This window comes from Papio anubis, chromosome 10 (genome assembly GCF_008728515.1).
Source record: "Papio anubis isolate 15944 chromosome 10, Panubis1.0, whole genome shotgun sequence".
Taxonomy (NCBI): Eukaryota; Metazoa; Chordata; class Mammalia; order Primates; family Cercopithecidae; genus Papio; species Papio anubis.
This window is the reverse complement of record NC_044985.1, coordinates 2,316,400-2,343,885: the sequence shown is the minus strand read 5'-3', so window position 1 is coordinate 2,343,885 and position 27,486 is coordinate 2,316,400. Positions and strand designations below refer to the sequence as shown.

General features: G+C 44.3%; 1 protein-coding gene across 13 annotated transcripts in view; it reads right to left on the bottom strand.

The window, feature by feature from the left end:
* SAP130 (Sin3A associated protein 130) overlaps positions 1-27,486 on the bottom strand; it is an 86,380-nt gene that overhangs the window by 7,781 nt on the left and 51,113 nt on the right. For 11 of the 13 annotated variants that reach the window (XM_017947987.3, XM_021923446.2, XM_021923445.2 and 8 more), the window contains 3 exons: positions 6,350-6,708; positions 1,365-1,613; positions 1,076-1,201 (listed from right to left, as the gene is read on the bottom strand). In XM_017947987.3, the coding sequence (XP_017803476.1) occupies positions 1,076-1,201; positions 1,365-1,613; positions 6,350-6,708 (734 nt within the window). The remainder of the gene's footprint in view (positions 1-1,075; positions 1,202-1,364; positions 1,614-6,349; positions 6,709-27,486) is intronic. The other 2 variants (XM_009185136.2, XM_009185139.2) reach the window with 1 other exon arrangement.

Below are 27,486 nucleotides of genomic sequence, written 5' to 3'. Positions count from 1 at the left end.
CAGGAATTGTAAAAATTCAGCTGTCAAGTTATCTTTCTTGAGATAGTTTTTGAAGAGCAAGTCCCAATAAACATTTAGACTCTTGTAGTGTGGCTGGAAATGCTACCGAGCAAATTCCTAAATAATTTTTCTATGGAATTCTTGTGGCATGAAGAGCTGTTCAGTGGTTCATATCCTACTTCCACTAAAAGGCAGCACTCCCTGCTCTCTGGAAATCTCATTCTTTCCCAATCTCAGAGCACACTTGTGAGGAAGAAAAGCTGGGAAATGTAGCTGCCTCTGTACTTCCATTCAGAGACTGAACTGTTAGCTTCTCTACCTCTGCTTAATTAGTCAGTACTCCATCCAAGTGGGACTCATCTCGAGCCTTCAAGAAAACCCTTAGAGCAGTTTCCAAATGGAATTTATGTAAGAGAATGGGAAATGTGACCAATTATCTAGAGGCTCACATTTCTTTGTACATATATTATATCCGAGATTAATGGCACTTAAAGTCCATCAGTAGAAATATTTGCAGGTATTTGCAAAGTACTATCAGCACTTTCGATCATATGTGGGTTTATTAAAAGGTTATTCTCAGGTTCTACCAGAACAACAAAACATTCATTGAGGGCTTACCCTAGACCACTCCAAGAGCTTCGTATATATGTTAAACAAAAGATCCTTTGGCAGAAATGCTTAAATGCGTGTATATTTTAGGATCTTAGGAACTACTGCAGACTTAACTGTGTTATACAGTAACCCAGTACAGCTCTTCCACAATGACTCTGGAAGCCACCGGTCTCCTCCATCAGTACTTTGGGAGTTGTTAACACGTGGATTTTACAAAGACCAAGGCTGTCACTTAACCATTAAACTGCAATTCCAACAAATACACACAGCTTGCTAGGGCAAAGGGTAATTTTCTAAGTTTTATATTCTACAGGATATACTTAAACACTGAAGCCTCAAGATTTTGTAACAAAAATTTATGGGTTTTTTGAAACTGGAAAACTGTGGTTCTGTTTTTCTTTTATTTTAATTAAGTTTATACCAATTTCATGCATTAATACCAAACATTTCTGGAGAAACTAACCTTTGACCCGGACGTCACTGTACCTCTGAAAGTGGTGGTAAGCAGCTTTCCAGGGGTTCCGATAGTGACGAAGCAAAGTGATGGGGGGTCTTGGACGCACTGGGACATACCTCACACCTTCCTCATCTATTACAGAGAAGACATTAAACAACTTATTAACATTGTCAGCAATCCTCAAAGTTCAATTCCAGTAAGCAACGCATGAGTGAGGCTGACTATGTAGCGAGCCTCTGGGTGGGACTGACTTTACTGGGAAGCGTCATAACACAAGTCAGCCTGTGACCATTACCAATATACTCCTTGGGAGGAGACTTGCGCTTCTCAGCCTTCACCAGAAGACTCTTGGCAGTGGACTTCTCATCGTCAGTGCTGTTTGTCTCCATCATGTCACCTTCTTCTGTCGAGATCACGTGCTGTTGCTTTCGAGGCTTCTTCCTTGGGGAGGCACCAGGTGGTAGGTCACTTGTAGGCATGGACAGGTTGTTTGCCAGCAATGAGAGAGATGGAGACACAGTGTTGGTAGCCAGCGGAGGAACTGCTGTCACAGGAAAAGGAGCAGACATAGCTGTGAGAACTCAAACACAACAAAGTGTTACCTCCTTCCTTCTAGCAAAGACAATGATTAAGAAGGCGGCACAGAGCACCAACATTTATTGAGTCTTCCTATGTACCTGGCACTGTGCTGAGCACTCTGAGTCTTCCTATGTGCCTGGCACTGTGCTGAGCACTCTGAGTCTTCCTATGTGCCTGGCACTGTGCTGAGCACTCTGAGTCTTCCTATGTGTCCGGCACTGTGCTGAGCACTCTGAGTCTTCCTATGTGTCTGGCACTGTGCTGAGCACTCTGAGTCTTCCTATGTGCCTGGCACTGTGCTAAGCACTCTGCGGCAGAAGCTGCAAACTCCTCCCTAGTAGCCCATATCTTCATCTTCCTTAGTTCCAGGACCTCCCTTTGACAAGGGCACAATAATATTCAGCTAAAGAATGTACTTCCTAGCCTCTATGACAGGTGTGGTAATCTCAGATGCAAGTAGAAGCATTTTGTAGCACTTTTAGGGAATTTCCAGGAGGGAGAGAGAGAGCAGGTGTGACCTACTCCTTGTGTTCTTTCTGTGATCCTGGAACTCAGACGAGGGGGCTGCAGCATCCCCAGCTGTCCTGAATCAAGAGCATGAAGGTCAAATCCTACAGGTGGTGGAGCGAAGAGGTGGAAGGCGCCTGGCTTTCTAACAATTTGATGAAGTCCACACACCATCCCTGAACTGTCTGCCTCAGGACTTCTTCCAAAGGAGATAACAGGATCTTATGAGTTAAGCTACTATTTTTCACACTTTTTTAACATAAATGTCTAGCAGGTAACCTATTAACTCATTATCGTAAAAATCATCCTAATAAGTACCCATTATTATTATCCTCCAATTCAGAGATGAGAAAATATGGCACAAGTCACACAAGTATGAAGTGGGCAAGCTGGGACTGACAGAGGCAGTCTGGCTTCAGAGCTCGCACTCTCACCGACCACAGTGTGCTACCTCCAGATAAAAAGATGTGTTGTGAGGACGTAAACATTTGCTTGAGCTTGTATGAATCACACATCTAGGAACTTAAAAATCATGTTAAGGGCTCACCTTAACTCTTATCTTCACTCTACCACACACTTGTCCTATTTTCCTCTACCCACTCCGCTGCCCACTCCCAACAGTCATACCCTAAACTTTCCTGTCGCCGTTGAATAGAAACTGCCTCACACCCAATCTCAATTTCTAGCATCCCACTCCCCAGGTAAATCCGACTCTCTTTCTAAGTTCTTCCCCTCAGTACTCAGCCTCCAGCACTCCTTAGGCCTACAAGGAACTATCACCTGTTCACCCAACCATGTTCCTGCAGTCACCCACCCCTCTCATGTCTATCCTCCCCCATCGCCAGGTCTGAACCCTATAATCACTGTATTCCTTTTCTTCCTTCATTGTTCCTTCCTTTTCTTGCGTTACTCACTTAGCAAAAGGACAAGAGGTTAAATCCTATTCTCCAACCAGTCTGCACCTATGCAACTGAATGTCGCCAGAGGGCGACACACTACCATGCTGACTGGCCTCACTCGGACAGCCCTCTCTGCTAAGTCCAGTCTTTCTCGCCATGCCTGCTTCACACCTTCCTCTCCTTTAAACACTCAATGCCTCCGCCACCATTTGTACTCTCAGTGGATGGCCTTGCTTTCTATTTTACTGAAAAAGATAGATGCAATCACAAGAACATGTCCATCAAGTCCCACCACCTCATTTCCCCCTCTCCACTGTGGCCCTATATTCTCCTGTTTTCTCCATGCTTTCAGCAAAGGCCAACCTCTTCAGGTACACACAAATCCCACCCACTCTCACCTCCTCAAACAATGCTCCAGGAATTCACAACTTTCTCCTGCATCCTCAATTCTTCTCACTCTACTGGATCATTCCCATTAACATACAAAACTCTTATTTGTCCCATCTTAAAAAAATCTTCTTGGCCAGGCGTGGTGGCTCACCTAATCCTAGCACTTTGGGAGGCCAAGGCAGGCAGATCACAAGGTCAGGAGTTCAAGACCAGCCTGGCCAACATGGTGAAACCCCATCTCTACTAAAAATACAAAAATTAGCCCAGTGTGGTGGCAAGTGCCTGTAATCCCCACTACTCAGGAGGTTGAGGCAGGAGAATTGCTTGAAACCAGAAGGCGGAGGTTGCAGTGGGCCGAGATCATGCCCTTGCACTCTAGCCTGGGCGAAAAAGCACAACTCCATCTAAAAAAAAAAAAAATCTTCTTGACATCATGTCACTTCCAACACCTTTTTTCTCTTCCTTTAGAACAAATGCCTCAAACGTGTTGTTTATATATAATGTCTCTATCTCTCCCGGCTTTCTCCTGAACTTGCTCCCAGTCATGCTTTTACCCCATCATTACACAAAAACTGCTTTTCTCAAGACCTCTGTGACCTCTGTTTGCCAAATCCAAAGGTCACTGCTCAGACCTCATCTTCCTGATCTCTCAAGAGCATGTGAGCCACCTGATCATTCTCTCCTCCCTGAAATATTTTTGTTCTTGCAACTTCCAGGACACCACACACTGTAAGTGATATTCTTACTCTGTGTTCCCTCCATTCAGCCTCCTTTGCTGGACTTTACTTCCTCTCCCATCTCATCATAGTGCACTATCCTAAGACTACATCATGGACTGCTTCTGTCTTTATCAAGATACATTCATTCCCTAGGTGATCTGAACCACTCATCCAGGCTCATGACTTCAAATACAGTTTCTATATATAATGACAACTCTCAAATTTATATCTGCAACTTCATTTTCTATTCCAAAAGCCAGCCTCATAGATTCAACTATTTATTTGATGTCTACATTTGCTAACTGAAACTTACCCTATCAAAAACTAAACTCCTAATCTTTCCCTACAAAACATGGTCCTCCTGCAGGTTTTCCTGATTCAGTCAATGGCAACTCTGTGGCCTCCAATTGCTAAGGCCAAAATCTTGGAAGTTGTCCCAGATACTGTTCTCTCACACTCAACATCCAATCATGAAACACACTTAGCTCTACCTTAAAAACATAAACAGAATCCTACCACCTCATGCTACTTCCACCAGTACTGCCCTGGCTGAGCCTTCATTGTTCCTTGCAATTAATGCAACAGCTGCTTGACAGGTCTCCCTGATTCCATCCCTGCTCCCAGAGTCTGTTCTTTCCCCAGCAGCCAGTGTTTATCTTCAGTCCTAAGTGAGCGCTTGGCACTGCTCTGCTCACACTCCCTGCTCTGCTCCAACAGCTCCCTGCCAACCCCAGCAAAGCCAAAGCCTTTACAACAGCCTGTGGGCCCTGTTCAACCATGATCTGATCCCGCTGCCACTCCCCTTCTTACTTAGCTCCAGCGACCTTTGGTTCTTTGCTATATTTTGAGCACATCATGCATGCTCCTATCTCCAGATTTTTGTACTTACTGCTCTCTGGCCTGGAATACTCTTTCCCCAGATATCCTCATGGCCAGCAACTTCATTTCTTTAATGTCTCTACTCAATGGTCACTTCCTCAGTGAGGCTTTCTCCTAAAACCTTTATACAAATTCCAGTCCTGGCTACAACTTTCCCCTATATTTCGTCCCTGCTTTGTTTCTCCATAGCACTTATCACCCAAACATACATACACACACACACACACACACACACACGTAATTTAGTCATCTTTTTATCTTTTGTCTCCCTTGCTAGAATGTAAGATCTAACAGGATAAAGCTGCATTTGTCTAACACAAAGCTGCTTCGTCGTGCCCAGAACAATTCCTGGAATAGACCCCTATAGGTTGAGGTAGGATTATAGGCAGTTCCCTAGCACAGAGAGGTAAAGGGAACCAGCCAAAGAGAGCAGATGAGCAGCATAACTGAGGATGCTTCCCTTCCCCTTCTGGATCACTCATGGTATCTTTCAAAGAAAGGGCCATGGGCAAAAATATCCACAGAAAGAGATTTCATGGCAGAATAAATAGATGAGTAAATAAACAGTAGATTAAAAAAACTATACACACAGCACAATCACAACTATCAGGCAAACAAGATGAGAAAGAAATGGAGGCCTTCTCACTGAAATAGTAGGTAATACTGGATACCAGAGAACAAATAACTTGCTTTCTTCTTTGGGTTTGTTTCTACTTCACACAGTTTGTATAGTGAATATGTTACTTTTGTAGGAAAAACAAAATTACACAATAAATTATTTAAAAAAAAAAGAAAAGAAAAAAAGAAAACCTCTCAAGTGACTTGACCTTCTCAAACCGGAAGTTTAGAGTTAAGATGAAGTGGTAAAGGGAGAAATGAATTGCTTTAAGATTTTACTAATCACATATAGGCTTTTCAGCAACATAAATCTTACTTGATTGCATAATAAGGCAATGAAACTTGGAAATAAACAGTACTATAGCCACACTGTGACCCCTTTTACATAGTAGCATTTTCTTAATGCATGCAAGGAAACTACATTGAAGGATATCCATGGGGAAATATTAATCTCTTTCATGATTTTGGCCAGAAATTAAACTTAATTACAAAAGGAAAGCAAAGTAGTTTTAGTTTTCACAATGAGTTTATTGCTTTCTTCTATTTATCAAAAACTAATGACATGCAACATCTAAAATGGGTAACAGGGAGTCTCGGCTGAGGGTCATAGAATAATCTGGATGCTGGAAGAGAATTAGGGAAGGGGAAGAGGCAACTGCCAATGGAGAGTATTCTATGGACGGACTTACCAGAAACTGGCCTCATGATATCCATTGGTTCTACTTCTTCTTTCACTTTAATTTCAGGAACAGGAGGGCCCAAGACGGAGGACAGACTGCCACCCACAGTGACTGATGGAGGTGGTGCAGCTGCAATGGTGGTGATGGGTGGAGTGATGGGGACTGCTCCAGGAATGGTTGAAAGGGCAACGGCTGGTTGTGATGGGGGACTGGCTGCTGCAATCATAGTTGGAATGGTCGGTGGAGGCTGCTGGGCAGTTGGAGGGACGGCAATGGTAGGCTGATCATTATTTTGATTGGATACAGTCTCCATGGACACAGTGACGGGAGTGGCCATAGACACGTGGATTTCAGACTTGGGTTTGGCACTAAAACACAAAAGAAAAGCACATGTAGCAAATAAGAAAAAAACTGCCTTCATCTACAACATCTCAGAGGATGGGTATTTGTCCAATTATTTCTGTTCAGTGCACTGCACAATTGATACTCTATTTCTTTTTTAATTTTTAAAAAATTTTGAGACAGGGTCTCACTCTGTTACCCATGCTGGAGTGCAGTGGTGTGATCTTGGCTCACTGCAACCTCTGTCTTCTGGGCTCAAGGGATTCTCCCACCTCATCCTCCCGAGTAGCTGGGACTACAGGTGTGTGCCACCATGCCAGGCTAATTTTTGTATTTTCTGGTGCAGATGGGGTTTCACCATGTTGCCCAGGCTGATCTCTAACTCCTGAGCTCAAGTGATCCGCCTGTCTCGGCCTCCCACAGTGCTGGGATTACAGGTGAGAACCACCACGCCCAGCTTTAATACTCTATTTCTTGACTTTAAAGTTTAACAAAGCAATTTTAAATGTCAATCAGGTTTTAAAAATATACTGTATGTCCTGCTCCCACCCAAGTTTTTGTAAGCAATAATAAAATTAACAAGAAAATAACACTTTAAAGAACTCACTCAAAGTCATATCGTCATAGCACAACCAATTTTCATAATATTAATATACATTTTCCCCCAGAATTCCTTAATATATATGTTGACTTTGGAGTTGTTATTTTTGTTTTTTTTTTCTTTCTTTTTCTTTAACTACAGTTGTAATTGAGAGGGACTGAGGTTGAGCTGATTACTAATGGCCAATGCCTAATCAACCATTCCTGTGTAAATGGAATTTCCATAAAAACTCGAAAAGACTGGATTCAGGAGCTTCTGGGATAGCTAGCACGTGAAAATTCCTGGAGGGGCGTGCCTGGAGAGGTCACGGAAGCTTCACATCCCTTCTCCCAGGCCTTATGCGTCTGTTCCAGTTGGTTGGTCATCTGCATCCTCTGTAATAGCCTTTATGAAAATAGGTTAATGTACATAAAGTGTTTTCCTGAGTTCTGTGTGCTGTTTTAGCAAATTAATCAAAATGCATGGGAACTAGCTGGTCAGAAGAACAAGTAAAACCACCTGGGGCTTGCATTGGGCGTTGAAAGTTTGGTAGTCCTGTGGGACTGAGCCCTCAACCTGTGAGATCTGACACTATCTCCAAGTGTCATAATTGAATTGGAGGACACCCACCTGGTGTCTTTTGCAAATCTGGTCGGTTGGTTGCCGGGGAGAAATCCTCCCCCAGTTCTTACTAACCAAAGGTCACAGAAGTTTCTGTGTTGTTGAGTGAGAGAAGACAAAAACACTGGCTTTTACTCCTGTATTCTCAGATGAGCAACTGTACACTTTGGATTTTTAACCTATAGAAATGAAAATACTGAGTTGGGCACAGTGGCTCTTGCCTAAAAACTCCCAGCAGTTTGGGAAGCTGAGGCAGAAGAATCACCTGAGGCCAGGAGATCGAGACCAGCCTGGGCAATACAGTAAGACCCCATTTCTTAAAAAAATTTTTTTTTTAATTAGCCAAGTGCATTGGCATGCACCTGTAGTTCCAGCTACTAAGGAGGCGGAGGCAGGAGAATTACTAGTGCCCAGGAGTCCGAAGCTGCAATGAGCTATATTGTAACACTGGCACTCCAGCCCAGGCAACAGAGGGACTAGAAGTTCTGGAATATAAAAATGTAAATGCTGAAAGGGGAAAAAAAAGAAAAAACACTAGAGTCTGAACTGCATATTTGAATAGGCATAAGAAAGAACTGGCTAGGCATGGTGGCTCAAGCCTACAATCCCAGTGCTTTGGGAGGCCATGGCAGGAAGATCACTTGAGCCCAGGAATTTGACACCAGCCTAGTGAACATAGGGAAACCCCAACACTACAAAAATACAAACATTAGCTGGGCGTGGTGGTGTGTGCCTATGGTCCTAGCGACTCTGGAGCTGAAGAGCAGGAGGATTGCTTGAACCTGGGAGGCTGAGGCTGCAATGAGTTATGACGGCACCACTGAACTCCAGCCACAACACAGCGAGACCCTGTCTCTTAAAAAAAAAAAAAGGAGAAGATAAATTACAGCAAAATATTAAAACAGTTACATCTGTTTGATTACTATTATTTTCTCTATTTTCCCAGACATTTACAGATTTTCATATTGAGAAGGCTTTAAGATAAATTTGAAGATATCTAGAATGAAAAAGAGAGAAGAGAAAGACATAGTAAATAAATGAGAGAAAAGATAAAGAAATCAATTCTAGAAGTTCACCTGACAAATAGTTTCCCCCAAAAAAGGGATGAGATGGAAATTGAGTAGCAGAAAACAAATTATGAGAGAAATAATATATTAAGATTTCCCTGTACCGACCAACACAAGTTTTCAGACTGAAGAGACCACTGAGTATCCAGCACATGTAAAAACCACCAACTGGCACAACAAACCACCAAGGCACATGTATATCTATGTAACAAACCTGTACATTCTGCGCACGTATCCCAGAACTTAAAGTATAAAAAAAGGCCGGGCACAGTGGCTCACGCCTGTAATCCCAGCACTTTGGGAGGCTGAGGCAGGAGGATCACGAGGTCAGGAGTTCGAGACCAGCCTGGCCAACATGGTGAAACCCTGTCTCTGTTAAAGATACAAAAAATTAGTGGGGCGCAGTGGTGAGCGCCTGTAATCCCAGCTACTCAGGAGGCTGAAGCAGGAGAATCGCTTGAACCTGGGAGGCAGAGGTTGCAGTGAGCTGAGATCGCGCCACTGCACTCCAGCCTGGGCAACAGGGCGAGACTCTGTCTCAAAAAACAACCAACCCAAATTCTACTGTCGTTTTTGAACATTGAGAACAAAGATCATTAAAGCGTTCAGAAAGAAATGAACATGTAAGATATAAAGATCAGCACTCAAAAATCGTATCTGGGTTTTCAAAAGTAAAAACAAAATGTAGAAGACAACAGAGTAATACCTTTATATGTATGCCACACTCTCTCTCTCTTATATATGAGAGTGAGACAGATATGAGAGAGAGAGAGAGAGAGAGAGACAGAGACTCCCTCTCACTGTGTTGCCTAGGCTGGAGTGCAGTGGCATGATCATGGCTCACTGCAGCCTTAAACTCCCAGACTCAGGTGATCCTCGTGCCTCAGCCTCAGTAGCTGGGACTAAAGGTATGTGCCACCATGCTTGACCAGGTTTTGTATTTTTTGTAGAGGCGGAGTTTTGCCATATTGACCGGCTGGTCTCGTACTCCTGGTCTCCTGAAGCTCTGGGGTGAGCCACCACACCCGGCTAATATTTTTAAAGAGCAATGATTTCTCGTCTCAAGTTCTGCCTGCCATTCTATCATTTAAGAGTGAGGAGTCGTGTTTCAGGAATGATGGAGTAGACATACTTTTTCCTATTCCTCCCACAAAGTAGAGCTAAAACTCGGGATTGTTACATATAAACCAAGCACAACGAGCTGCTGAAAAGTGAGGAGAAAAAGGCACATTGTCTAGGGACCTCAGGACCCAGGAATGGCACGGCAGTCAGTTCCCTGGATTTGCTTGTTGCCTTGTGTGTCCTGGACAGGGCGCTGGAGAAGCTGATAACGTGGACATGCCAAAGAGCAGAGACAAAAAAAGTCCCAAGAAAAGCCTACTCTGTCTAGCCCAAGAACCAACAAAAAGGAGTGGCTTGACATGACGAAAATCCTGTAGACAATAATTGCTCTACTCCAGTGAAACGTCACAGAAACAACTGCGGCCTTGGCAAAGGCTGAGAAGAGTCTAGACTTCCCTGGCCAGGTTGTAATGAGGGGCCTCAATCTCCTCCCCATCCCACTACTCATGCAGTATCATCAGAGGCCAACCGGGAACCTGGCCTTCACTGATCACCCGGCAGTAACAAGGCAATGCCCCCTCTTCCCTGCTGGGGTAGTTTGAGAGGAGGCCTGCTAAAGTATAACCTATACATAAATCCAGTCTTATAATTTAACACTTAAAATGTCCAGTTCCAAACAGAAAATCACTCATCAAGAAACAGGAAAATCACAACTTGAATAAGACAAGAGATGAATGATAAAAGAATTATCGGTAGGCTGGGCGCGGTGGCTCAAGCCTGTAATCCCAGCACTTTGGGAGGCCGAGGCGGGCGGATCACAAGGTCAGGAGATCGAGACCATCCTGGCTAACACAGTGAAACCCCGTCTCTCCTAAAAAAATACAAAAAACTAGCCGGGCGAGGTGGCGGGCGCCTGTAGTCCCAGCTACTCGGGAGGCTGAGGCAGGAGAATGGCGGGAACCCGGGAGGCGGAGCTTGCAGTGAGCTGAGATCCGGCCACTGCACTCCAGCCCGGGTGACAGAGCGAGACTCCGTCTCAAAAAAAAAAAAAAAAAAAAAGAATTATCTGACAAGGACTTTAAAGCAGGTATTATAAATATGTGTTATTATGCAATTATAAATTCACTTGAAATGAATGAAAAAAATAGAAAAATCTTAGTAAAAAAAATCAAAGTTATAAAAATTTTGGAACCAAATAGAAATTAAAGAAATAAAAAATACAATAACTGAAATAAGACGGTCTTGCTGTGTTGGCGAGGTCTTCACAGGCATGATCATTGAGCACCACAGCCTCCAACTCTTGGCCTCAAATGATCCTCCCTCCTCAGCCTCCTGAGTAGCTGGGACTATACAGGTAAGAGCCATTGCATCTGCCTTAGAATCAGTGAGACCGAAGACAGATCAGTATAATTAGCCTAATCTGAACAACACAGAGAAAACAGACTGAAGAGTGTGGATAGAATAAAGATGTTTTCTGATATGCCAAGTATCAAAAACTGACATCTTGGGCATTCTGTCACTACTACTGAAGAGGTGCTCTTACAAATCAAGGGGGTAAATCAAGAAGAAGGAAGCATACAGGCTCCGGCTGACAAGGTGTAGGGAATTCAGAGCCTGGCGGAGAGAAGAGGCACCAGGAACAACAGCTGGGCACCGAGACCAGGCAGGCACCCATACAGACTGGGGCAGGCAGAAGCAGGGCTTCAGGGAGGGATGTGATCAAGAAAAAGCACAAATGACAGAGATCTGAGAGGTTTAACTCATTTAGAGCAGTTCTGTAGGTTTGGTGGAAAGTTCGAAGATGAACTAGTGATACCTGGAAAAACCTACACAAACATTATAAGCCTTGTAGTATGACACGACTTAAACAAATTAAACTTACTTATATTGACAGCTATTGGATTTCCTTTTTAAATCTGTTTTATAGTTTTCAATATCTTAATTTTCCTTTAAAGTTTTTTTGTTTTGAATTAATAATACATTCACATGTTTCAAATGATATATGGAGAAAGCTCCTCGATATATTGCATGGGTTAATCCACTATTAACTTCCACACAATATCACTATATCTCAGCATTCCATTGACTCTAAGATGGCAACAGTTATAAAATGAACCATTATTTTGTGCACACTTAAAAATACAGTAACTGAATTCTGGAATATTAAGATGTCATCAGTTTTAAGATACTGATTTTAGAGATGCTATGGTTTTAAAACCTTGTTTCTCACAATCAATAAAATATAATAATTTCTTGTATGACCTTATAGTACTTATGTATGTAGACAAAAGCAAATACAAATGTTTTTTCTTTTCTTTTTTTGAGACAGAGTCTGGCTCTGTCGCCCAGACTGGAGTGCAGTGACACGGTCAGGACTCACTGCAGCCTCGACCTCCCAGACTCAAGCAATCCTCCCACCTCAGCCTCCCAGTAGCTCGGGACCACAGGTTTGCACCACCACACCCGACTAACTTTTGTATTGTTTGTAGAGATAAGAGTTTCGCCATGTTGTCCAGCCTAGTCTCAAACTCCTGGGCTCAAGCGATCCACCCGCTTCAGCCTCCCCTCCCCAACCCCTCTGGCAGCTGAGACTACATGGGTGTACCACCATGCCTGGCTAATTTTTTTTTTTTTTTTCAAATTTTAGTGGAGACAAGGTCTTGCTATGTTGCCCAGGCTGGTCTCAAACTCCTGAGCTCAAGTGATCCTCCCATCTTGGCCTCCCAAAATGCTGAGATTACAAGTGTGAGCCACTGCACCTAGCCCAAATGTTACTTTCTTACCCAACTTGCCTGCTTATTTCAAAACTGTCATAGCATATACCTCGTACCTTTTTTTTTTTTTTTTTTTTGACTCATTTGGGTTGCTTTTTTGACTTGTAACCATATTTTATTTAGCCAGTCCCCTATTCGTGGAGTAGAGTATAAAGACCAATACAGATAACAACATTCGACAGACTAAAAAACTACAAATTTAACTGGGAATATCTGGAGGCGGAAGGTGAGCAGAATGCACACGATTCCCCAGGCTCTCCATCCTATCAAGAAATGCAATGCCCAGCCATGGTGGACAAACCGCACGCTGTCAGAGCCAGATTTCCCAAAGTATGTCACTTCCCTGCTTCTCTACACTAAGGACTTTGGGGACAGTGAAAGTGGCATGAAAACTATGGGGGTGAGAGGAGGTGCTTCTGAGCTCTGGGGCTGACTGTTCAGGAGAGCTGCGTTTCAGAGTGGAGCTAGCTGTCCAGGGAGCAGCAAGCCAGCTATCTTTCAGCAGAGCCCTTCCAACTCTGGCGTGTTAGCTCTCAGCACGTTGACACCTCTGTCATCTGATATGTGTGCTGGTGTATCCGATTAATACATTACCACATATACCTGGGAAAGAAAAATGCCTCTGTGATTTTGGTAAGTATTGCCAAATTGCCTTTCCGTAAGGGTTATAATAGTTTGCACTCTCACCAAGAATAAAAACACCCAATTATCCACAGCTTTTCCAACAGCATATTTCAAACTCCTGGTATTTTGCCAGTATGAAAGGTAAATGATGGTGTCTCAGTGTGCTCTCAGTTTGCTCATCTCTTGATAGAAAGCATCATTCCACATGTTATGGACCTTTGATGCTTCTTTACCTGTGAACTAATTGTTCAAAAAGGTCGTTCATTTTTCGACTGGACTTCTTTACTATTCACTTCTGGCAGTTATTTATATACTATGAAGATGAGCCGTTAGACTGTGCTATGGTTGGAAATATATCTTTCCAATTCATCATTTGCCTTCCACTTTGCTTATAAAGTTTTTTCTTGACAAAAGTAGTTTGTTTCTTAAATAATTTTTACTAAGTCAAATTTCTCTCTCTTATTAAAGACAGGGTCTCACTCTATCACCCAGACTGGAGTACAGTGGCATGATCCTGGCTCACCGTAGCCTCGACCTCCCAGACTCAAGCAATCCTCCCACCTAAGCCTCCTGTGTAGCCAGGACCACAGGTGCGCACCACCATGCCTGGCTAATTTTTGTATCTTTTGTAGAGATGGAGTCGGTCTCGAACTCCTGGGTTAGAAGCAATCTGCCCACCTTGGCCTCCCAAATTGCTGGGATTACAGGTGTCAGCCACCACATCCAGCCCTGAGTCAAATTTCCCAAAACTTCCTTTTTATAGATTCTGAATTTTGAGTCATAAAGTGATACGGTTTGGCTCTGTGTCCCACACAAATGGCTCCCGTGATTCCCATGTGTTATGAGAGGGACCCTGTGGGAGATGACTGAATCATGGGGGCGGGTCTTTCTCGTGCTGTTCTCGTGATAGGAACTAAGTCTCACGAGATCTGATGGTTTTAAAAAGGGAGAGTTTCCCTGCACAAGCTCTCTCTTTGCCTGCCACCATCCACGTAAGATGTGACTTTCTCCTCTTTGCCTTCTGCCATGAATGTGGGGCCTCCCCAGCCACATAAATTTATCCATGGGTTTTTCGATCGTTATTTGCATAGAACTACATTAAGTTCAATGTAGAAAAAAACTCCTTTTTAATTTTTTTTATGGTTTATCTCGATTGAGTTAGCCATAGGCAGGCAAACTAGAAATGGAAGTGAAAGGAGAAAACAGAAAGCCCTTTTAACCCATTTTAAAATGTTCTCTGAGAGCTGGGCATAGTGGCATGTGCCTGTAGTTCCCTACTCAGGAGCCTGAGGCAGGACGGTGACCTAAGCCGAAGAATTCAAGGCTTTAGTGAACTGTTCACACCCACTGCACTCCAGCCTGGATGACACAGTGAGACCCTATCTAAAAAATAAGGAAATTTAGGCCGGGTGCGGTGGCTCACGCCTGTAATCCCAGCACTTTGGGAGGCCAAGGCAGGCAGATCACTTGAGGTCAGGAGTTCGAGAACAGCCTGGACAACACGGTAAAACCCCACCTCTACTAAAAACATAAAAATTAGCTGGGTGTGTTGGTGGATGCCTGTGATCCCAGTTACTCGGGAGGCTGAGGCAGGAGAATCACTTGAATCCGGGAGGTGGAGTCTGCAGTGAGCTGAGACTGCGTCACTGCACTCCAGCCTGGGTGACAAGAGCGAAACTCCATCTCAAAAAAAAAAAAAAAGTAAATTAAAAAAGCCACAATGAAAGAATTATATAGCAGAATCAGTGGGCTGCAATGAAAGTATTATTTAGAAGAAAATTCATAGCCTTAAATATTTATGTCAGTAAAAAAAAAATATTGAAAACTGTCAGGCTGAAAAACTAGAAAACAAACAAACAAAAATAAAGGAAACAATAAATATAAAAGCAGAAACTAATAACTTAGAAAAGAGACTAACACTGGCTCGGCGTGGTGGCTCACGCCTGTAATGCCAGCACTTTGGACGGCTGAGGCAGGTGGATCACATGAGGCCAGAAGTTCGAGACCAGCCTGGTCAAGATGGTGAAACCCCATCTCTACTAAAAATACAAAAATTAGCCAGGTTTGTTGGCACACACGTGATCCCAGCTGCTCACGAGGCTGAGACATGAGAAATCACTTGAACATGGGAGGCAGAGGCTGCAGTGAGCCACTACCCCGCAGCCTGTGCGACAGAATGAGACTCTGTCTTAAAAAAAAAAAAAAAAAAAAAAAACCGGCTGGGCACGGTGGCTCACGCCTGTAATCCCAGCACTTTGGAGGCCAAGGCGGGCAGATCATGAGGTCAGGAGATCAAGACCATCCTGGCCAACATGGTAAAACCCCGTCTCTACTAAAAATACAAATAAATTAGCTGGGTGTGGTGGTGCGCACCTGTAGTCCCAGCTACTAGGGAGGCTGAGGCAGGAGAATCGCTTGAATCTGGGAGGCAGAGGTTGTGGTGAGCCGAGATCGCGCCACTGCACTCCTGCTTGGCAACAGAGCAAGACCCCGTCTCAAAACAAAACAAAAGAAACAGAAAAACCCAGACTAACACTAACCCAAGTAGTCCTAGCTACTTTGGAGGCAGAACAGGGAGGATCACTCAAGCCTGGAAGGTCAAGGCTGCAGTGAGCCAAGCCATGATTGTGCCACTATACTCCAGCTTGAGTGACACAGTGAGATTCTGTCTCAAAAACAAAAAAAGGGGGGGGTGGGGGGCGGGGCGGGGAGCGGGCATGGGGGCTCACGCCTGTAATCCCAGCACTTTGGGAGGCCGAGGCGACTGGATCATTTGAGGTCAGGAGTTTGAGACCAGCCTAACCAACATGGGAAAACCCTGTCTCTACTAAAAATACAAAAATTAGCTGGGCACGGTGGCACATGCCTGTAATATCAGCCACTCAGGAGGCTAAGGCACGAGAACTGCTTGAACCAGGGAGGTGAAGATTACAGTGCGCCGAGGTCACGCCACTGCACTCCAGCCTGGACGACAGGGCGAGACTGTCTCAGAAAAGAGAGAGAAAGAGAGAAAAGTGTAATTAACACATGGAATTTAATCATATCTATTTCCCCTTATTATTATTTCGATTTATTATTATATCCTATTTATTTGTTGTCTGCTAGAACTGATGAGGCCTGAAAAACGTGAATTAAAGCCCTTTTGCTCCTAAGCTGCTCTTTGAAACCCTCCTCATACTTCTTGTAAATTCTGCTTTATGAGCCTTAACGCTACATTATTTGGTACACAGATATTCTTAACTGTTAAAACTTCATTGTAGGCCGGGTACGGAGGCTCACATCTGTAATCACAGCACTTTGGGAGGCTGAGGTGGGCAGATCATGAGGTCAGGAGTTCAAGACCAGCCTGACCAACATGGTGAAACCCTGTCTCTACTAAAATACAAAAAAATAAGCCAGGCATGGTGCTGTGCACCTGTAATCCCAGCTACTCAGGAGGATGAGGTAGGAGATTCTCGCTTGAATCTGGGAGGTGGAGGTTGCAGTGAGCCGAGATCATGCCATTGTACTCCAGCCTGGGCGACAGAGCAAGACTCTGTCTCAAAAAAAAAAAAAAAAAAAAAGATAAATAAAATAAACAAATTTCATTGTAAATTAGATTCTTCAGCATTATAAAGGACCCTCTGTGGGCCGGGAGCAATGGCTCATGCCTGAAATCCCAGCACTCTGGGAGGCCGAAGCGGGCAGATCATTTGAGGTTAGGAGTTCGAGACAAGCCTGGCCGATATGGTGAAACCCTGTCTTTACTAAAAATACAAAAATTAGCCAGGTGTGGTGGCACGTGCCTGTAATCCCAGCTACTCAAGAGGCTGAGGCAGGAGAATTGCTTGAACCCAGGAGGTGGAGGCGGCAGTGAGCTGAGATTGCGCCACTGCACTCCAGCCTGGGCAACAGGAGTGAAACTACGTCTCATGAAAAGAAAAAAAAAGGACCCTCTGTGTTCTGCTTTTAAGCTGAATTCCACCTTTTCTGATAAGATTTCAATTTGTTTACCTTTGCTTGATAAATCTTTTGAAAAAATATTTGTGTGTGTAACTTGAGTCCTCAGATGACATTATGTTTTTTCACTGGTATTTTAAAATTGGTTACCATGGGATTACAATCAACAGTCTAAATTCATATCAATCTAGTTTGCATCGATACCAACTTAACTTCAATAACATACAAAATGTGAAAGGATGGAAAAAGATATTTCATGAAAACAGTAACTGAAAGAAAGCTGTGGGCCTGTATCAATATCAGAGAAAATGGATGTTAAATCCAAAACAAGACAAAGGACATACTATATTAATAAAAGATTCATCAAGAAGATCAAAGAACTGGGAGAAATGAGCAGTTACTAATGAAAGGGCATAAAGTTTCAGTTAAGCGAAACGAAGAGGTTCTAGAGCTCTGTTGTGTGACACTGTGCCTGCAACGAACAACAGTGTACATTTAAACCTCTCCCCACCAGGGCAGATCTCATGTTAAGTGTTCACACCACACTAAAGAGAAAAAGATACAGCAATTATAAACCTTCACGCATCAAAGAACGGTGCCCCACGTAGCAGAATAAAGGAGATACTGACAGAATTAAAGGGAGAGACAGAGAGGATGACACCCACCCAGGCTGGAGTGCAGTGATGCAATCTCAGCTCACTGCAAATTCCGACTCCGAGTTTCAAGCAATTCGCTGCCTCAGCCTCCCAAGTAGCTGGGATTACAGGCATCCACCACCACGCCCAGCTAATTTTTGTATTTTTAGTACAGACAGGGTTTCACCATCTTGGACAAACTGGTCTTGAATTCCTGACCTCGTGATCTACCCACCTCAGCCTCCCAAAGTGCTGGGATTATAGGTGTGAGCCACTGCACCTGGCTATAGCTGGAGATTTCAATACCCAACTTTCAATAATGGATGAAACATCCAGATGGAAACTTGGCAAGGACACAGAGAACTGGAGCACTAAACAAACTAGACCTAACATATACACAGAATACTCCACCCACCAACAGTGATTGCACGTTCTTCTCAAGGGCACGTGGGACAATCTCCAGGACAGACCATACTTTAGGTCAAAATTCAAATTTCAAAAAATGTACAGACTGAACCCAAAGGATCTTTTCCAAGTACAATGGAACAGACCTAAAAAATCAGTATGAGAGAAAATGGAAATATTCACAATGACATGTGAGACTTCTTTCCTGAGTCAGATAATGGTTTTCAACACATGCAGAACGCTTCCTTAACTTTTTGGCATCTTCATAATGTAACAGCTATAGGAAAGCATTTTTTTTTTTTAAAGACAGGGTTTCACTGTTATTGCCCAGAGTGGAGTGCAATAGCACCATCTCAGTTCATGCAGCCTTCGCCTCCCAGGTTCAAGCGATTCTCCTGCCTCAGCCCCCAGAGTAGCTGGGATTACAGGTGGCCCCCACCACGCCCGGCTAATTTTTTGTATTTCTAGTAGAGATAGGGTTTCGCCATGTTGGCCAGGCTGGTGTCAAACTCCTGGCCTTAGGTGATCTGTCTGCCTCAGCCTCCCAAGTGTTGAGATTACAGACGTGAGCCACCGTGGCTGGAGTTTTTTTTTTTTTTTTTTTTTTTTAAAGACAGGGTCTTGGGAGGAGGAGGTTGCAATGAGCAGAGATCGCACCATTGCACTCCAGCCTGGGTGACAAGAGCAAAGCTCCATCTCAGAAACAAAAAAAAAGACAGGGTCTCACTCTGTCGCCCAGGCTGGAGTGCAGTGGCGCGATCTCGGCTCACTGCAGAGATCTGCCTCCTGGGCTCAGGCAAATCTCTCACCTCCCAAGTAGCTGGGACAACAGGTGCACCACCACACCCAGCTCACTTTTGTATTTTTAGTACAGACAGGGTTTCACTATGTTGGCCAGGCTAGCCTCAAACTCCTGACCTCAAGTGATCCACCCGCCTCAGCCTCTCAAAGTGCTGGGGTTACAGGCGTGAGGGCACTGCGTCCGGCCTGACAAGCACTTTCAAGTTGTGTATGACTAATGCTTTCTCCATTCCTTTCTTATGTCTGGACGAGGCGCTGACAAACCATATCCCGGCCCAACATCAGTTCTGCAGATGAAGTCTTTCAGTACAGCCACACCAGATGTGAGGACCATGGCAGAGACTGCGCGGCTCACAGAACCTAAAATAGCTTACTCTTTATTTTTCCCTTTACTGAAAACACGTACCAATCTCTGCTTAGATGATCAACAAAACAGTAAACGAAGTGCTATTGATAACTTCTGTGGAAGAAGTGCTCCGACCAGGGCCAATTTCAAGCTGCCAATGTGTTCTTCAATGTGGAGTGGGGCGGAGGTTGGTGGCGGGCGGGGGGGACGTGAAACAGCACACCATTCTACGTAATTATTCCATGGGAAGAAGGATAAAATGTAGTTGAATAATTAGTAAGTACTGGGTTTTAAGTATTTACTACATTTAATTATGACTTTTTACCCAGTAATACAATTTTTTCAGTGGTTGTCTATAACACCTGCCTCCCTCCCGATAACGTATCAATCTACTCTTGTGAGTCAGCACAAGTCAAGTTCGCCATCCCTTGACTTAATGTTTCATTTTGACCTTCCTGAATCCCTTTGTGTTTGGCCGGCCTCTGTATACAAGGCAGAGCAGAGGTGGGTTCTGCTTTGTAATGCAGTCCGGAAACAGGCGAGGTAAGACCTGTATTCATTTGCTAGAGCTACCACGACAAACCATCACAAACGGTGTGGCTTCAACAGAAGCCGCTTGTCTCACAGTTCCGGAGCCAGAAGTCTGGGATCTAAGCGTCAGCAGGGCTGGCTCTTTCTGTGGGCCTGAAGGAAGGACAGACTATTCCAGGCCTCCTCTCCCAGCTGCTGGTGGCTTTGCTGGAAGTCTTCGTTACTCCTCGGCACCTTCCCAGTCTCTGCCTCCACGTTCACATCACGTATTTGTCTGTGTCCTCATTTCCCCTTTTTCTAAGAATACTAGTCACAGGTCAGGTATGGGGGCTCCCGCCTCTAATCCCAGCATTTTGGGAGGCCAAGGCAAGAGGATCACTTGAAGCCAGAGGCTGAGACCAGTCTGTGCCATACAGCAAGACCTTGTCTCTACTAAAAAAATTTATTTAGGCCAGTAGTGGTGGCTCACACCTGTAATCCCAGCACTTTGGGAGGCTAACTGGATATATCACTTGAGGTCAGGAGTTCAAGACTAGCCTGACCAACATGGTGAAACCCGGTCTCTACTAAAAATACAAAAATTAGCTGGGTGTGGTGGTGCGCTCCTGTAGTCCCAGCTACTCAGGAGGCTGAGGCAGGAGAATCTCTTGAACCCAGGAGATGGAGGTTGCAATGAGCCGAGATTGTGCCACTGCACTCCAGTCTGGATGAGAGGGCAGACTCCATCTCAAAAAAAAAAAAATTTTTTTATTTAAATTAGCTGGGCATGGGCCAGGCATGGTGGCTCACGCCTGTAATCCTAGCACATTGGGAGGCCAAGGCAGGTGGGCGGATCATGAGGTCAGGAGATCGAGAACATCCTGGCCAACATAGTGAAACCCCGTCTCTACTAAAAATACAAAAATTAGCTGGGCATGGTGGCGTGTGCCTGTAATCCCAGCTACTCAGGAGGCTGAGGCAGGAGAATAGCTCGAACCAGGGTGTCGGAGGTTGCAGTGAGCTGCGATCACACCACTGCACTCCAGCCTGGTGACAGAGCAAGACTCTGTCTAAAAAAAAAAAATAATAATAATAATAATTAGCTGGGCATGGTGATGCATGCCTGGAGTCCCAGGTACTTGGGAGGCTAATGTGGGAGGATCGCTTAAGCCTATATCACACCATATATCACACCACTCACTGTACTCCAGGTTGGGTAACAGAGCAAGACACTGCCTCCAAAAAAAAAAAAAAGACAACGACCAGTCATATTGAATTGAGGATTCACCCTACTCCAGCAGGGCTTCACCTTGACTAACTACATCTACAATGACCCTATTTCCAAATAAGGTGGCATTCCGAGGTACTGGGAGTTAAGACCTCAACACGACTTTTGGGGGCTACAACTCAACCCACAACGAAGCCACTGACACGACATGATATGACGCATGCTTGGTCTTACTTCTATCACAGTATGCTCTGTAGGTTTTTTTTTTTTATCTTTCTCTCTTGCTTTTTTTTTTTTTTTTTTTGGACAGGTTCTCATTCTGTCACCCAGGCTGCAGTGGAGTGACATGAACACAGCTCACTATAAACTCAACCTGCCAGGCTCAAGTGATCCTCCCACCTCAGCCTTCTGTGTAGCTGGGACTACAGGCCCATACCACCACACCTGGCCAACTTTTTTATTTTTTGTAGAGCTGGGGTTTCGCCATATTGCTCAGGCTGATCTCGAACTGCTGGGCTCCAGCCATCTGTTGACCTCGGCCTCCTACGGTGCTAGAATTACAGGCATGAGCCACGACACATGACTATCTTTCTTTCTATCTTATCCTCTTTTTCATTTCCATCTTCTACGGCCAATACCGTCTTGTGCAGTTTGAATTTTGCCTTCCTTCTGTGGTATCCTCATTAGTTCTCTACTGAGTCCTGTCAACTCCATCTTGTGCAGTTTGAATTTTGCCTTCCTTCTGTGGTATCCTCATTAGTTCTCTACTGAGTCCTGTCAACTCCTGTGTCATCGCTTCATGTTTTGCCATTTACTCCAGGAGTCTTTTGTGTGTGAACTTGGTGTCTTCCTCCACAGAGGTGGTTATTTGTTACGTTATTTAAATTCATGGTGGCATGTTTCATTACAAATTTCATCTGTCCTCTGTCAACGTTTTTTGGTCAGTGTCTTAGGGAACAGATTAGTTTACTTTGTTGCTCCTTTCTTACGTTTTAATTTTAATTATCTTCGTATTAATCCTTTTTTGCTACTCATCAGTGAATGGAGTGGGGCTAGTTCTAAAACGGCCATTTACATGAGATTGCTTTTACTTGGGTGTGGGAGTGTGGGGGGTTCATTCTTCCAGCTACTTATTTCTTCACAATCCAAGTGCTCTCTACTTCCAGGTGCCACAGATTGCCTGCTGCAAATAAAGCCAGCCGGAGTGCCTGTGCGGGCCCCACCTCCACAGCTTCTCTGAAGCACACCAAATCCAACAGCCTGAAAAAGAGCCCTGCTCACCCTACTTCTGCACCTGCTGCTGCTCACGGGGAGACTTTTGTACCTCATGGCAGGTTCTTCACCTTCGGGACCAACACTGGAAAACTAAGTCCACATGAGACTTTGTTTTAAAAAAGACAAAAACAAAAACAGGCCAGGTGCAGTGGCTCATGCCTGTAATCCCAATATTTTGGGAGGCTGAAGTGGGAAGATCAGTTGAGGCCAGGAGTTCAAGACCAGCCTGGGCTACACAGTGAGACCGCCATCTCTACAAAAATAATATGAAAATCAGCTTAGCAGGCTGGGTGTGGTGGCTCACCCCTATAATCCCAGCACTTTGGGAGGCCAAGGCAGGCAGATCACTCGAGGTCAGGAGTTTGAGACCAGCCTGGCCAACATGGTGAAACCTTGTCTCTACCAAAAATACAAAAATTAGCCAGGCCTGATGGTGGGTGCCTTTAATCCCAGTTACTCGGGAGGCTGAGGCAGGAGAATCACCTGAGCCTGGGAGGCAGAGGCAGTTGTGAGCCAAGATGGTGCCAATGCACTCCAGCTTGGGCAACAGAGTGAGACTCTGTTTCAAAAAAAATAAATGAAATAAAAATAGCTGGGCATAATGATGCCTACCTGCAGTCCCAGCTACTCAGGAGGCTAAGGTGGGAGGATCCTTGTGCCCAGGAGTTCAAGGCTGCAGTGAGCTATGATCATGCCACTGCACTCCAGCCGGGGTGACTGGGCAAGACCCTGTCTCTAAAAATAAAACAAAAATAAGCAAATAAAAACCCGAAGTGTTCATTAGCTGAGGACTAATTGTGGCACCAACAGACCTCAGAACATCACATAGTATAGAGAAACAGTCACTTTTTCTGGTTTTTCATTTTCCTGACCTCTAAAGATGCTATGTCCTCAGGTCTGGTCCTTACACCACTTCTGTTCTCTATTTATACTATCTTCCACTCTCACAGCTCTAAAGAACATCTGCTTACAATTCCTAAATCTCTATCACCAGCATGGACTTCTATCTTCAATTCTAGAGCTGTATTACTTCAGAATTTTTTTGTTGCTGTTGTTGAGATGAACTTTTGCTCTTGTTGTCCAGGCTGGAGTGCAGTGGCGCGATCTCGGCTCACTGCAACCTCCGCCTCCCAGGTTCAAGACATTCTCCTGCCTCAGCCTCCCGAGTAGCTGGGATTACAGGCATGCGCCACCACACCCGGCTAATTTTGTGTTTTTAGTAGAGATGGGGTTTCTCCATGTTGGTCAGGCTGGTCTCAAACTCCTGACCTCAGGTGATCCAACCACCTCGGCCTCCCAAAGTGCTGGGATTACAGGCGTGAGCCACTGCGCCTGGCCTACTTCAGAATTTTATATCTGTCTATTTGACACTTCCACTTGGGTGTCCAACCACATAGATATTGCAAAAGTAAAACGACTGAAACTAACCTGATTTTTTTTCCTGCCCTTCTAAGAGCTTTCCTCATTTTAGAATGCTCAGGTAAAATACGGGAACTATCCTTGACTCCTCTTTCTCTCCATTCCATCAGAAAATGTTGTCAGCTGTACCTTCAAATCATATCCAGAATCCAAACACTTGTTAAGACATATGGGCAGGGTGGGGTGCTCATGCCTGTAATACCAGCACGCTGTGAGGCTGAGGTGGGAATACTGCTTGAGCCCAGGAGTTCCAGACCAGCCTGGGCAACATGGCAAAACCCGGTCTCGACAAAAAAAAATACAAAAAATGAGCTTTGGTATGGTGGCTCTTAAGCTACTCAGGAGGCTGAGGCAGGAGAATTGCTTGAGCCTGAGAGGTTAAGGTTGCAGTGAGCTGAGACTGCACCACTACACTACAGCCTGGGTGACAGAGTGAGACCCTATTTCATTAAACAAATGAACAAACAACAACACTACATCCATGCAGGTTTAAGCCGTGAAGATAGTTAACGGTTTTATCAGCTCTCACTTTTCTTCCTGCTTCCACCCTTGCTCTGCTGCAGTTTATTCTCAGCACAGTAGCCAGAGGGATTCTTTTAAAATAAGTCAGATCATGTCACTCCTATGCCTTAACCCTCCAATGGCTCTCCGTCTTAGAATAAAATCCAAAGGCTTCTGAACAGCCCACAAGGCCCTAAATAATCCAGCTCTCAGTGTCATCTCTAAGCCATTTTGTGCAGCTCTCCCCTCCGGTTCCAGGCTAGTCTTCCTTCCTGGTCCTGTGATTCCGAATACACAGGTAGTCCTCACTGAGCACGAAGCTCACACGTGTAAATATCAGAATAGTCATGCAGCACATAAGGATGTTTCAATGAACAAGGGACCACGCACATGACAGTGGTCCCATAAGATTACAATTTCTGGCCGGGCACGGTGGCTCACGCCTGTAAACCCGGCACTAGGGGAGGCTGAGGCAGGCAGATCACCTGAGGTCAGGAGTTCAAGATCAGCCTGACCAACATGGAGAAACCCTGTCTCTACTAAAAACACAAAATCAGCCAGGCGTGGTGGTGCATGCCTGTAATCCCAGCTACTCGGGAGGTTGAGGCAGGAGAATCGGTTGAACCCCAGAGGCAGAGGTTCTCGCCGAGATTGAGCTACTGCACTTTAGCCTGGGGCAGCAAGACTGAAACTCTGTCTCAAAGATAAATAAATAAATAAAGATTATAATTTCTATGTTTAGATACACAAATATGTACCACTGTGTTACTACTGCCTACAGTATTCAGTCAAGTCCTGTACAGGTTTTTAGCCTAGGAGCAACAGGTTGGACCATAAAGTCTAGGTATGCAGTAGGCCATCCCATCTAGGTTCGTATAGTGACACTCATGATGTTCACACAACAATGAAATTGCCTACTGATGTGTCTCTCAGAATGTATCCCCATTGTTATGTGGCGAGCTGTACGGTCCCCAAATCACCACGGAACTAACAGAGGCCCATGATGATCAGTAACCAATCACATCACCTCTTAAGTCTGGTAATGACCAATCACGGACCATAAACAGTTCCGCATAAACAGTTCATTAAGCAAACAAAGCATGTCGTTGTGTTGCTCTGGCGTCCCAGTGATAAACCAATGTGAAATTTTAAGAAAACGGAAGACTGAATGTGAGAATGGGTCAACCAAGATGAAAATGCAGCAAAAGACCAAAAAGGGATGAGGCCAGAAGTGAAATTATATGTGAGTTGAAGATTTCAAAATGGACCAGCAAAGAGAAAAAAGGAGAAGACCTACACTTGTAAAAAGCTGTATGGACCATATTGAAAAATGTAGTGAATATAAAAAGGAAGGTAAAGTAGCTTTATATAATCTTTCAGTCTAAACTGCATCAGGAAAGCCACTTAAGGCAGAAATAGAGTGTTTATTTCTATTTTGGACTGACAATAGTAATAACCAAAAAAAATTACAATTATTCAAGGCTGAAGTGTTGAAGTTAGCTCCCACACTGAAAGAAAATGGTAATTAGGAAAATGCATTACTGCTAGGGAAGGCTGGTTTTAGCATTTCAGAAGTCAATATGACTGTGAGTGGTGTTGAGTGAATCAGCAAACTGCCATCACACAGAAAGATGGTGCTATAAAGTGTGTACCCAGAGTCCAAGAAGAAGCGAAGGCAAAGTGGTTTTGAGGGAAAGGATGAAGAGGTCTCAGAAGTTACGCTGGCAAAAACCTTCACATTTAATGAAGTCTTGGAGATGTTCCACAACACTGAAGGGCAAAGGGTAAATGATGGAAATAGACCTCAACTTAGAGTGTGATAGTTTGCCAAGGTTCACGAGGTCAAGAGATAGAGACCACCCTGGCCAACATGGTGAAACTCTGTCTCTATTAAAAACACAAAAATTAGCTGGGTGTGGTGGCACACTCCTGTAGTCCCAGCTACTCAGGAGGCTGAGGCAAGAGAATCACTTGAACCCAGGAGGCGGAGGTTGCAGTGAGCGCCACTGCACTCCAGCCTGGTGACAGAGCAAGACTCTGTCTCAAAACAAACAAACAAAAAGAATCTATCAATCTATCTACATGTGTATGCAGAAAAAGATGTGGAAAGATACTTATCAGAACTATTATCCTGACCACAGACGAAGTCTACAGGAAAAAACAAACAAACAAAACCCCAAAACTATTACTGGTCAACATTATTCTAGGAAGTGGGATTGGCAATGTGGGTAGAGAATGAGACAATAATTTTCACTTTATACTTTTAAGTATTTTTATATTCTCTAATTACTTTTTCCAATATAATATTACTTGTGGAATTAGGAGAGAAAGAACAAACACTGTCATAAGGCCGGGCATGGTGGTTCATGCTTATAATCCCAGCACTTTGGGAGGCTGACGCACGTGGATGGATCACTTGAGGTCAGGAGTTTGAGACCAGCCTGGCTGACATGGCTAAATCCTGTCTCTACTTTAAAAAAAAAAAAAAAACAAAGTCACGTGTGGTGGCACATGCCTGTAATCCCAGCTACGCCGGAGGCTGAGGCAGGAGAATCTCTTGAATGTGGGAGGCAGAAGCTGCAGTGAGCCAAAATTGTGCCACTGCACTCCAGCCTGGGCAACACAGCAAAACTCTGTCTCAAAAACAGAAAAAACAAAAATAAATACTGTCACGATGTCATTTTTGAATGCCATAGCAACTGGGTGTTTGCTATAAGGCACATACAAAGTGTTTTAAATGTATCATTTTGCTTAAATACACAACAATTTATGAGGTAGATGTTATATGAATGCGCAATGCCCACTTTATAAATGAGGCAAATGGGAATGAGAGAGGTTGAAAAACGCATTCAGGTGATGCAGCTAGAAAGAGCGTGTAAGTTGGGAGTGGTGGCACACGCCTATAGTCCCAGCTACTCAGGAAGCGAAGGCTTGTTACTTGAGCCCACGAGTTCAAGGCTGTCGTGTGTTACGATTTTCTATGATGGCGGCTGAGCATAGCCACTGCACTCCAGCCT